Source organism: Stegodyphus dumicola, chromosome 8, assembly GCF_044657685.1.
Source record: "Stegodyphus dumicola isolate Sdum_Otavi_A_Nest chromosome 8, ASM4465768v1".
NCBI classification, from domain to species: domain Eukaryota; kingdom Metazoa; phylum Arthropoda; class Arachnida; order Araneae; family Eresidae; genus Stegodyphus; species Stegodyphus dumicola.
Genome location: NC_140775.1, coordinates 123,180,833 through 123,193,842, shown reverse-complemented (window position 1 = coordinate 123,193,842; position 13,010 = coordinate 123,180,833). Strand labels below are relative to the sequence as shown.

General features: G+C 33.1%; 1 protein-coding gene across 1 annotated transcript in view; it reads right to left on the bottom strand.

Moving 5' to 3' along the window:
* LOC118190624 (GAS2-like protein pickled eggs) overlaps window positions 1–13,010 on the bottom strand; it is a 140,286-nt gene that overhangs the window by 22,951 nt on the left and 104,325 nt on the right. Inside the window, exons 2-3 of the mRNA XM_085822350.1 lie at window positions 4,797–4,904; window positions 1,595–1,688 (exon numbers count right to left, since the gene is read on the bottom strand). Coding sequence (XP_085678476.1) covers window positions 1,595–1,688; window positions 4,797–4,904 — 202 coding nt within the window. The remainder of the gene's footprint in view (window positions 1–1,594; window positions 1,689–4,796; window positions 4,905–13,010) is intronic.

Genomic DNA, 13,010 nt, shown 5'->3' with positions numbered 1-13,010 from the left:
GAATAGAGAGGAGAAATCCCCAAATAAAAATGAGTAATTAAAGGGCTATATTAATTGAAGTTAAAATTTTGATTTACATATTTTGTATCTTATATATGTAACACTGGCAATGAAACACTAGTTAATGTTGTATAATTTAAGTTGCTTTAGGCTTAAGTATAGCATTTCTAAATGTCCAGATGCTGGAATCTGTACCTCATACTTATGCTTTGAAGTTTCTTAATCTTTTATAGACATTATTTATATTCAAATACTTAACATCTGTACGTAGGTTACGTTCAGTAATATTTGTGTAGGATTCTGCGGTTTTGTTTAATCACCTATGGCAAAACACGCTGGGTAGGGTTACCACTGAAATTATCCACTGAAAAGTTTAATTAATGCTATTTCAGCTCGTTTTGATATAGTATTTGGATTTAATTCATTTCCCTGAATTATCTGTTTGAAAACTCTAATTCATCGAATACTTGTTTCTTACTTGCGTGGCAAATATAAATATGCAAATTTTAATCAGTTTCACTAAATGTTTTACGCAACCGGAACGGATGCAGATAAGCCTACATTTTATTTATTTCTTAAACTGGAATCGTGCCTTCATAATAAGTTTTTCAAGCTATATTTAGTCAAAAATCTTTATGAAGTTCATTACATTTGTCTACTTTTCTTTTTGTGAATGTGTGCAAACAGTAATATTAAATCATCTTGTGTCGATTGCCCTTTTGTCGTACTGTTATAGGGCTCAACTAAAGAATTCCATTTCAGTCTTTTTAAAATATAACTTTCTGGAAGTTAAAATTTTAATCAGATCATTTACCTGATTCATAATCTTCATTTTGATATAAATTAATGATAATAATGCTGCGTTCAGTAATTTAGGAGATCTAAAACTCTTTGATTAAAATGAGACTTTGGTTTATTTACAGCAAAATTTCGATTGCTCGAGCTTCGATGGAATCCCAGTCCGAGTTCAATTACCTATGTTCAGCGTTTTTAACCCGTTTTGCTACTGGAGGGCTACAGGATAGGCCAATTATCTAGTATTGCAGAGACATTAGGTTATTTCGAAGCAAGAGAGATGAAAAATGCGCAATGCCTTCGCCGGGACACGAACCACGGACCTCTCGAATTCGCGTCGGGCGTGCTGACCTCTACACCACGAAAGCAGGCTAAGAAGGCGGAAGAAATACCTTATATTATGGAACTGCATGCACAAGGTTTGGGTATTCTCAACAGAAAGATGTTAAAGAAAAAGTATACAGAATTTTGAATACGTCTTTAAGGTTACATTTTCGAATCGCAAATCAACGGAAATGTAATCATTAGTAAAAAAGAATGTGTGAAGCAAATAGTTGAGGTGTCTAAATGATAACATACGAAGAAAATATATAAAAAGAATTTCCACTTCATAATCTTATATATTTCCTTTAATTGGGTAGTCGGAAAGGGAGGAGGGAGAGGAAGGGGGAATTAAATATTTAATTCTGGCTGAATTCAGCGCATTAAGAATGAACGAGACCACATAAAATAAATTGATAGCTTGAAATACACAAATTTACTTTTCTGTTTTCAGAAACTGGCAATAAAAATACGTTACCTGATTTACAACGGCAGGGGTCGTGCTTGTCTAAGTAGTGTTCCAGGGTGTCCCATCCTCCACCCACTCGAACCATTACATGATTCCTTAAGATCTGTTAAAAGGGAAAAAATAAAGGAATTTCTCACATCAAAGTAATATATATATATATATATATATATATATATATATATATATATATTCCTATTATCATATTTAAACTACAGAAGTTGCTGAAATGCACAATTGAAATTAGCACAATAAATACCATTTTCTTATACAGAGCTTAAGCCAAGTTGCTGCCATAAATCAGGAATGAATGGGCAGAAATGATCTAGAACTAATTCCGGAAGCTTCTTTCCTCTTCCGATGATGTATCTCTGATATCATATACTGGATATGACCTCCAACATCCAGTAGGCACATACTGACGCATGCGTTACAAGCTCTTGACGACTCTAGCTCAGTGATGTTTAAATTCCATGTTTTTGATCATTTTAAATGTTTAGTTACTCTAGTGCGTGTCATTGTAAAGCTCGATCACTCTAAAATGTAATGATGTAGTTTACATTTGAAATGCATGGGACACATAGCTGCACCTCATCAAAAAAGTACCGGTACCTTTCGCGCTCATTATTCTCCAAGGCAGAATACTTTATGTTAATCCTCCCGTATAAAAGGGCATCATCTTTATGAAAAAACGTTTTAACTAAACAAAATAACATTTGACACAGTTATGCCTGAATAGCAATAAGCGAGTGGAATTTCGGTTTTCTATTTTGATTAATAAGAGATGTTAAAATTCTATTTGCGTAATGGTGCCGCGGCATAACGTGCCTGCATCTTTAGGAATGCTTTTGTTTTTGAAGTTAAAAATGGATCTTTATGACAGTACCCCAGCATTTTTTATGTTTCAACAATGTTGTAAAAGGTTTTTTTGTAAATGCTTTGGCGAACACTGCTTATCTTGACCACATGCTTAAAGGTGCCGGTATATTTATGCAGCTATCCCATTCGCGTTTACTTGGACTAGAACAAGAATAGACCTCGGAAGTTACCTAGGATTTTTGTTCATTTCTTCCTGATCAACTTAATTGTAGTTCTATAAAATCTGCATTTATTTTTAATGACAGTAACCTCATTACATCGCATAAAATATTAAAGCGCTAGATAGGAGTCAAGACTATTCTGATATCGATTACTTTATCCAAACAAAAATACAGAAGGCGATGGCATCATATTTAAACATAGATGACAGCCTGTCTTCTCTAGCGACTATGCAGTTGCATTTTTTTTTGTGGTTTTTGATGTTCTCTGAGGCAATTAGCATCTTCTGTAAATAGATTTAAAAAACTTTCTAAGTTACATGTTTTGTTAGGGGTTAGAAGGGGACGGTGAATCATTAATTATCACAATTTCTTCATCGATATATCTTGAAACCGCATATTTTTGTTATGGACATGTTATATAATTGTAAAACAGAATCGGTATGAGCTAGAAGTATGAAAAAAAGAAAAAATCTTCAACTGCGGATCAACTACGGTCAACAAATAATAGTGCGGATATTATACTACTGAATCTAGATATGCTGAAGCTATCATATTCCTGTAAAGTTAGGAATTTTCATGCTTCCAGTCACAAATCTTTCACGAGAATGGAAGAATTTTCTTTTCTTTTTTCTTCTTTTTCTTTATTTATTTATTTATTTTTTTATTTTTATTCAATGGAATGTATTTAGACTTAGCTCCAGAATGCTGTATCGAACGAAATACATTCTTGGGATCCCATTAAGCCTAAACCTCATAAGACGGGATTTCTTCCATGGAGCAATACTGAAATACTGGTCATAGAAAGGAGAAAGGCAGGATTTTGGATATCTTTTTACGATGTATTTTGCGCTGTTGGAAGGACTGCTAACCGGTTGCAATTTTCAGCAAGTCAGAAAAAAACTGAAAAAAAAAAAAAAAAAAATTCTTGGCTATAAGTTATACGATCTGATCTTTTGTCCTGGGTAGAAAGAATAGTTGACACATTAGAGAAAAGCACTTAAACCGCCACGTGCACTTGTCAGCTATTATGTGATTAGCCAACTATTACATAATAACAGAGTGCTGGTAAAATCGTAGAATTAGGAATAGAGTAATGCAACAAATATCCAAAAGACGGTTAAAAAAAAAAAAAAAAAAAAAAAGGAAGAAGAATAAAAAAGGAAAAAAGCAAATATTTGGACGGCCAGTATGTAGTGGTTAAAGAATGATTTATTGCGCAAGTAAAACTAAAATTTACAACGTTAATAACACCATTAAAAATAATAGTAAATTATATGATATTACTATAAAAATAAATAACAAATGATAAAAACGAAACTACGAGCACATTCTCGTCCGTATTAATTACCTTACTAGGATGTTCTACGGCTGGTATGTATTGAAACAACATCTGTTACACAGGTTGTGAAAACCTCGTTTCATTCGTTGTGAACAGCAGGTTCTTCGCAGCACCGCTACTGTCCAATGCTTCGTGAATTCAAAATTCACATCTGTTGCTTCTGCTTTCTACAGACGACATTATTCCTGTGATTGCGCAGCTGAAGGTATAATGAGCTTCATTTCTTCTTTTCGCATATAACAAAATATATGTAATATTTTTATGTACCTATAGACATGTAGTCATACAGACATCTGACATACCAGTCGCACTTAGTATTTTTTTTTTATGAAGAAAGAATCTGGTAAGTAATGAAGAAGAGGGCCATGCCTCATAACACATTTTCAGCGGAAGAGAGAAAAAGAGAGAGAGAGAGCAGAGGCATTTGTAAAGAAAATTATAGACAGTGACAAATTCATTGAGTAACAATAAATAAAATTACATGCATAACACTTACTAATCTAGGAGTTTATCCCTGAAGAGGCGGAAAGCGAAAGGTTTTATTGAGTTATTTTCAAGAAATTAGTGGTTAAAATTATCAGAAAAAAAATTTTGATCAATTAATTTTAATCAGCAATAACTGCTTCTTTTTTTTTTTGAATAGCTTTGCATTACGTTTTTCATATTGTCACTTGTTAAGACACTGTGAATTAGCATCTTTTAACAAACCAAGGAACATTCATAATGTTGCTTAGTATTTTATTCTATATAACAAGTAGCTCGATGAAATGCATTTCCATTCTGAGTGCATTTAATAACAGAAAATTCGTGAAGGACGTTACGTATTCATACTTACTCTGACGAAGATAAGCAGCTGCGTTTCACCGATACGGTATTTGCCGTCACCCACTCTTAGCATGGGAAACTGGGCCGGACACGAACAGCGATTTAGCAGCTCAGCAACCTAAAATAAAATAAATAAATAAAAGTCAACTTTTGAAAAGTTAATCATAATTAGAAACACTTGCAGTACAATTAGATTACAATCTTAAAAGTTGTAAGTAATTTCGGCTCATTCCTGATTTCCGACAACTGTGCAGACAGTTGCTTGGTATCACCCAACAGATTGTTAGAATAAAATTCTTAACAAAAAGCTGCTGCCATTCATGCAACGAATGAAATTACCCTACCTAGAATTTAGGCAGCAACGATAACAACTGCATATTAAAAATAAAATATGGCGCCAATCGCGCCAACCCCCCTCCCCCCTCAAAAAAAAACATTTTTTAACTACAAGAAAAGACGTTCTATTCTAATTTTTTTTTCCAAATTTATCATATTATCATTTATTTACATTTAATTTTTCATTAAAAATTTCCATTATTTTTTTATTAAGGAGATATACTGTGAAAGCAACTATTTTCGCTAGGTTTTAATTTTCGCGAGAAAATGTAAGTCTTGCGAAATACTACTTTTCGCCTCAAATAATAATAAAAAATTCGAAATTTTTCACTTGCCAAATTTCGCGAAATTATATTCATTTTCAAGGTTACACCAAATCCAGCGTGTTTGAAGAAGGCTTTTTCATTTTTGGCGAAAAATCGCGTAGTTTTTGTCTTTTCTTTAATAGGCAAAAATGGTCGACGGGATTTTCCGTAAGTACCCAGTAAACATTTGGATTCCCCCTCCCCCAACTCCCAAAATTACCTCTGCAAATGGCTTTCAGATATAGAAATCAATAATATTAAGAAACATAAAGCAGGTGCAGCAGCTGCAGACTAGGTTATCTGATTATCTGACATTGGCTCCTATTCATGTTACAACAGAAATATTGTGGATATCAGGAAAAGCATTTATGCAACGAATCCATTCATCAGGTTTCGATTCCTCATCGAATTACCAGTATTGAGCGACCTTAACCAATCAGTCACGGGGAAAGAGCTTATACGTTCCAGAAATGTTATCATTATTACAAAATTTTATTTTTGTTGCAAGAAGCAAGGTGAATTCGGGGAAAAGAGGACAAAATAAATTTTGTATTGGCAAATAGGTATATACTATATTGAAACAGGAAGATCTTTTATTAATCATTCTAATAGTACAAATTTTACGCTTTAGGGCAAGATATTGTTAAGTGAAACAGACTGCTTTCAAATAAATCATTTTCTCTTATACTGATAGGCAATCACGTTTACAGCAGGAAAAAAACAGATAAAAAGCCTTATGCCGCCTTGTATCGACAACAACGCCCTGTTTGGAACTTTCCACTTGATCTTTAGGTCCAATCTTAATGTGGGCGAAATAAATAATAATAATTAATTGCATAATCTGCCGCAAACCAGAAATAAGGATAAGAAAGGGAGGCAAACATCGATTGCATCGCCATTTATTACTAACTCCTCGACAATTTTTAGTGGCCGAGTGAATAAGACCATTAAACACTACCAGTTTGATCCGCGTTCGAGTTTCAGTGAACATACTGGTTATGTGGGTTTTTCGTGTTTTTCCTTTTATTTAAATTGACTATGATTTAGTTTCCCTTCGAAAATTCTCTACGAAGACCCTCTCTTTTCCTTGGGCAGATAACCTTAGTGTGCTTTTAATTTTTGCTAAAATTATTCATTTAACTTCTTCAGTTAGTGAGTTGGCTAAGTCTTTTCATTAATCAAGTTCTATGACCACTTCCTGGTTCCAACTACTACTATCAACATTATTTTACGGTTTTAAGGAATTTAATTGTACGAAAGGTTAAAATGTTCATAGAAACTCAGTTTGATGCATTTCAAATTACACAAATTACATCGTTAGCTAAATTAAAAAAACTAATTAAAGATGTAATTTATTAAGAAATATTTTTAAATCGCTCAGTATTTTAAGCAATATGAATTTTTAATTTTAATCGAAAACTTAATTTAAAAATTGTACATCGCGAAGAAAAGCAACATTTTTCTAAAAATGACAGTTCATATTAAAGCCTCATTAAAGTCTTGTTCTCAGCAAAGAATTTATAAATCTAACTTCACCTCCTCTTCTTTTAATTAATTCTTTATTTAATTCAACAGACGGTATTTCCAAGGTTTCTTAATTCCCGTCCCCTCATTCATTAATTCAGTTTTGTCTTCATTTATTTAAGCGACGTATTTCTTTTGTCAATGCGCTTGATGCACTAAAACAGTGTAAAAGAAAACTGAAAAAATCTTTTTCTTTATTATACCGAACACAAATCGCTATTTCTTAGTGTTAAAACTAATTTCAGCGATGTAGAAAGCTGTTAAAAGATGCACCTGGTTTTAATATTTATATTACTTACGTCAGAATAAAAATTCCATCAGATACCCGTACTGAAGAGAAAGCCATAAATGAGCGTATCATTTAATTTTCACTTCATAATTTAAAGAAACGAATTCTTAACTAAAGCAAATGGCGTGAAATATAATTTCGCACGCGACCTAAAAGAGATGTTCGTGTTTCAACAAAGTGTTTTCATTTCGACACGCAACTCGGAAAGGAGACCTAAGTTTAAAAATATGATGCCATCAGGGGAACACTGGCGCGGATCAAAGAGATTTTTACTTGTGTTAATTTTAGTGGAGTTTTCATAAACATTTAGGTCTATAATTTTGCTTTAGAAACATCAATACTTTACTCTTTCCGTTTTCTTTTTTACTTCATGGTGTTAAGGCATTTACTTTTCAGGCGGTGAGACGTTCTTAGCGATAGAGAATTTTGACCTTACGTTTCCGTTTAAAATTAAAAGGGCATATTGCTTAAAATATGGAGCGATTCAAACATTGTTAATAAATTACATCTTTATTCATTTAAAATCTAGCTAATTGATATAACTTGCAATACATCAAACTGATAGTTACTACATACATTTTCACCATTTTTAAATTAAATTCTTTAACTAACAAAAATTCGTTTCAATGGGCTTCTGGGCTGGAAAACTTACCTCCCTATGTGTCGAATACTTCAGAAAAAATCATCTGAACAAAATAATCATTTGCCTGTAGTTTTACAATTTTATTTTCTGCGTGTGCGGAGAAAGAGCCAGAGGTAATAGAATATTTTTTTATATCTGCAATTACACGTTTTTAGATCCTCTATACGGCAGATAAACATGCTTGTGCTTGTAGTAAATAGTAAATTATTCTAGTAGAGAAGGTCTAAAAGATATATCATTTACCAAAATATAACAATGAAGTTGTTCATCACTGAAAAAAAGAAGAAAAAAAAATCTGAAAGGTTTCAGATTTTAAATTACGTTCAAAAGGGCTTTTTTTTTTTAATTTTTTTTTTATTTTTATTTATTTATTTTTTTTTTTTAACGTTTTGTGTGTTACCTTTATTTATTAAATGTCATGTTCTTGCACTTAAACCATAAAATTCCGTTCAATAGTAATATCGCAAAATAGTTTTAAATTGAGCATATCTTTAGAATTTCCGATACAGAATCTCGCGCGCTGGAGATAATTTTTTTTCTCTGTATAACATTGCTATTGCTCGCTTTGAAATCCTCGAGTTTGTTAATCAAAAATTCGTTAAAGTTTTACAAAATATGAAATAGATAATAAAACAAATTTCAAATTTGGGCTTCTACATGCCCATATCCGCAGTAGGATTACGTCATTCGAAATTCGATGGCTTTATGTACCGTTCTTTTATCACAATGCGAGAAATATACATACATTTATTCAGATTATTCATTATTTAATTTCTTCAAATATAATGCCCAGAATATAATGTCAAAAGAAATTAATTTATATTTCTTCAAATATAATGTAAATTAATTTCTTCAAATATAATATAATTCTTAAAATATAATTATAATAATAGAATGCCCTTCAAACTGTTGCCACATTTTGTGGCAACAGTTTGAAAAGTAAATTGCCGTTTATAGTGATTCAATGCAAAATCGTAAAACGAAAGTAATAGTCCTTCAGGGACAAAGCCCCTTTGGACTAAAAAAAAAAAAAAACTATTTTTTAATAATATTTTGCTACAAATGTTGCGAATTTTTTATGCCATTACAATAATTAATAAAATACATTGTTGTTGTTGTTTTGTTTGACAAAGGTCAGCAGAAGGGCATCATATTCATCACGGCAAGAAGCCAAATAGCCCTACTTTAACTCAATTCCGTATTGCCGAAGATACTGAAGCTGTAGCATTGTTGTCATGCAGTAAAATATCACGCGATTCTATATCGAAGTATGTAAAACGTGGGGTCAGAAATAAATTTTTTGAAATATAATCAAGCTGTAGATATTCCAGTTATCAACTGCATAAATTGCAAATCAAGTTCATTTTAAATACACGAATCAGAATAAAACGATTCAAATTAAGAAGTATGTTAATCTCTACTTTAGTTAAGCGATTGTAATTTCACAGATAAATGAAAGATAATATATGATATAGAATGAAAAATATGTGGAACTGTTAATTTGAGATGTCTCGTGGAAGCTAAAGATCTCTTGTTTCAAGTAATTGAAATTGCCAAGCTGTATGAATAATACATACATGATAGCATAGTATAACATTACTGCCATTAGCTTAAATTATCTATTGGTCAGATGTTTTGAATCTAACAGCCTACCTTCGACTCCATAAATACGAAGTCTATTTATTGCCAATTCAAGAATATAGATAACACAACTAATTAACAAGAACTAAAACTATTTGAGCCGCTCAGATGGTCCTGTGAGACCTGTTAGGAAAGCCTACTGCGGTACCAAAGGGACGGGTTCAAATCCCACAGAAGGCATGGATGTTTGAAAATATATAGTATCTGTGCGGCATGGGACCACTCCAAATATGCCGCGAGCCGCAAGTCCTCCCGAGAGGTTGGTGGGAAACCTTGGAACCCGTCTCCCCCGGGGTGCTCTTTATCAAAATGGAGGTGCCGAACTGAAGGAAGTCGTACTGTCACCTGAATGGTGTTAAAAGTCTCTTGCCAATGATCTGCGCAATTTTGCACTCCTTGCCACAATAAATTTCGTGCGCTTGTTCTGATGTTACTGTCAGACAAGTCACAACACAACAAAACTACTTTAATTCTGGGTTGTGGTCGAATTAATAATGGAAGACACTAAGCTTAGGTTTTGCTAAAAATACGTAAATGACCTAAAGACGCTAAAAAATCGTAGTTCTAATTATTCAGTCTCCTAAGACATCTAAAAAGTCTCCTATCTCTCTAAATTAAAAACTTTCAGTTACTCTTAGTACCCATCTAAGATCATCGAATACTGGTAGGTCAATTCAGATTCGAATCTTGGCGAATACGCTGCTTAAAGGAGTGTTTTCGTGGATTTCTCACTATGTTTAAAGTTAAAAAAAAGCTGATTTTTCCTCTCTAATACGTCTCCTCTCTTCTTAGGCATATAGCCATCATGTTCTTTGCCACATTTAAGCAAGCATCAAACATTACCCACTTATCCTCAAATGTAGGTTCTCAAAGCCACAACCAAGTAGCACAGCATAAACACACGTCTAACTTGGAAAAGCAGTTTCTCCGACGGAATGTTGCTATTCAGCTGATTCATTCTGATTCAGCGCGCGTTAAGTTGAGGAAGCAGGATTTACACTTTACTCTTGCATAATTGAAATTTTCACAAACTTCTGAACAGAACAAACTATTGCTACAGAAACTAAGGAACAAGAGAGTGCAAAAAGAAGATTAACATAGTTATAGCAAAGTTATAGACGAAATATTTGACCAAAGTCGAAAAGCAAATGAAAATAAAATTGCTATAGTATTTGATATCGAAGGTGAATGGGCAACAACAACAACTATAAACAAATGAATAAAAATAAAAAAGAGAAAAAGAAAAGATGTTCCAAAATTTTAAGATTACAAAATAGGAATCACAGCCATAATAAAGTTTTTGTATACTAATCGCGAACACTTGGGAATTCGTGGGGGAGTATATGAGAAACGTAAAATTGTTTACGAACTGAAACATCTGAAACACATTCTGTAACAATCCCTGTATGCTATAGGAGGTACTAGTATTGCACAAGACAATCAAAAAGTGCCATAAACGGCTTTGTGAAATAAGAAACAACTTACAAGTCGATGCGCGCCCGGGGCACAGTACGCTGAAATCACAGACAACTAGATTGCAATGTCTCGGGAATTTCTTCAGAACAAATGTCGAATGACGATTTCCATAGATCCACGCCTTGTCACTTTGCCACTTCTTTGAGTTCGTAAAGCTACTGAAACATTTACTTAGACAGTAATCCGATTTGGACCATCATTTCGGGTTCAGAAGTTCCAACATATGACATGAGAAACAGACCAAAGGTTGATTACTTAGCGAAATAATTGCATAGATAATTGTGGCGAATATTTTGAATATCTTGACGTTACAAATGATTTTACAAGTACATCTTTACTTTGAATGACTTTTATTTATTGTTTACTATAGATATGTCATTGTGCTATGTTACTGTCCTCCAGTTCTTTTACTACTTGTTTATTAGCAAGCTACTTTCCAGGCGTATTCAAGTATTAAAAGTGGGATAACAAGTATCGTTTTGAAAGAACGTTTCCTGACTGATTCAACTGAAGAAAGGTCACTGCATACAAAAATTGCGTAAGGCATTCATTATGGTACTATCCGCATCACGTAAATTCTATGGAACCTCATTCGAATAGCGATTGAGCCGATCGTTTAACTTGCAATATGCATTCCGCAATTGCATCCAGCAATGGAATAGTAACAACAGACTGTAAAGCAAAATAAAATAAAACAGCAATGGAAATAATTAGGTAAAGGTTCCCAAAACAGAAGTGAGTCATTCAGCAGCACTTGAGATTACACGCATCCACAAATTGTAAAATTTTCAAATGCTCATCGTATTTAGGTTAGTGTAACAAAACAAAGTAGCGCCAAACTGCATTCGGAAAAAATTACAAAGGATTTCCTTTCGCGAAAATAGCAGAACCGAGTGAACAAAAGATTACGAGGTCTTTAAAATGGCAGACAATATAATCCCTCATGCTGCACGCCTGACTCATGTTTAGATTCTTGCGCCGCTTGAGCGTTTCCGGGCCGTCGGTGGCCCGGATTGGGATAAAGAAACACCAACGGAGCGATGCCACCAGAAAAAAAAAGAAAAAATATTTACTGAAAAGTTTTTCGGTTATTTCATGGGCATATCTACCTGACAATAGCTTAGAACTTCACTTTAATAATGTATGATTCTAACTGAAACACAAGATGGTCCTCGATTCACGATGGTATGACTTGTAAATTTTTGAATTGATGGTGAAGTAAATGAGTTAAGCTGTACAGATTATTAAGTTTTTCGGAGCAGGAAATCTGAAAATTCAGTTTTCATTTAGAGCTGACTGGACGTGCTAACCACTTGAACCGAGGAGGAATTAAATTATTCCTTACAAAGCATTTAATAGAACTATACTTCCAGTTCCGAATTTTGATAATTTTCTAAATAAACAATATACGCTAGATTAAAATGAGCAGACGTACTGATTTAATCACACATTATGGATTTTCGGAACTGTACTATAATTTTTTAAAAAGGAGAAAGTAAAAGAGAAAGAAAATAGGTAATAAGGAAACCTAAGATTATAAGCTAAGACCTAAAAATATTTTTTATCATTAAAAAGTTCAAAAAATTCCGACAATATTCAAAACAATTAAAAAAATACAAAAAAATTGTTACGTGCATATTTTGGTTTCCAGTTTAACTCTTTAAAGTCGAACTGTTCAAATTTTTAAATTGGCTTACAATTTTAAGCCCAACAGCTACGACAGGCGTATACCAGTATAAGAATGAATACCAAGAAATTCATATATTTTAAACGAAGTTGTTTAAAATAGTAGTTCCGAAAGGTAAGGTTGAAAAAAAACTGTTACGATATTATTCTTCATGAATTAACACCACATGAAGATTTCGATATGCATTTGATAAAGAATAGACTTCATTATTCAAGACAGCTGTGCACTTTTTTCACTGGAACGTTCGATTACCGGCTTGTAAAAAATACTTTGTGAAGTGAAATTCTAACAACATGAATTTTGCCAGGACACGAAATTTGCGT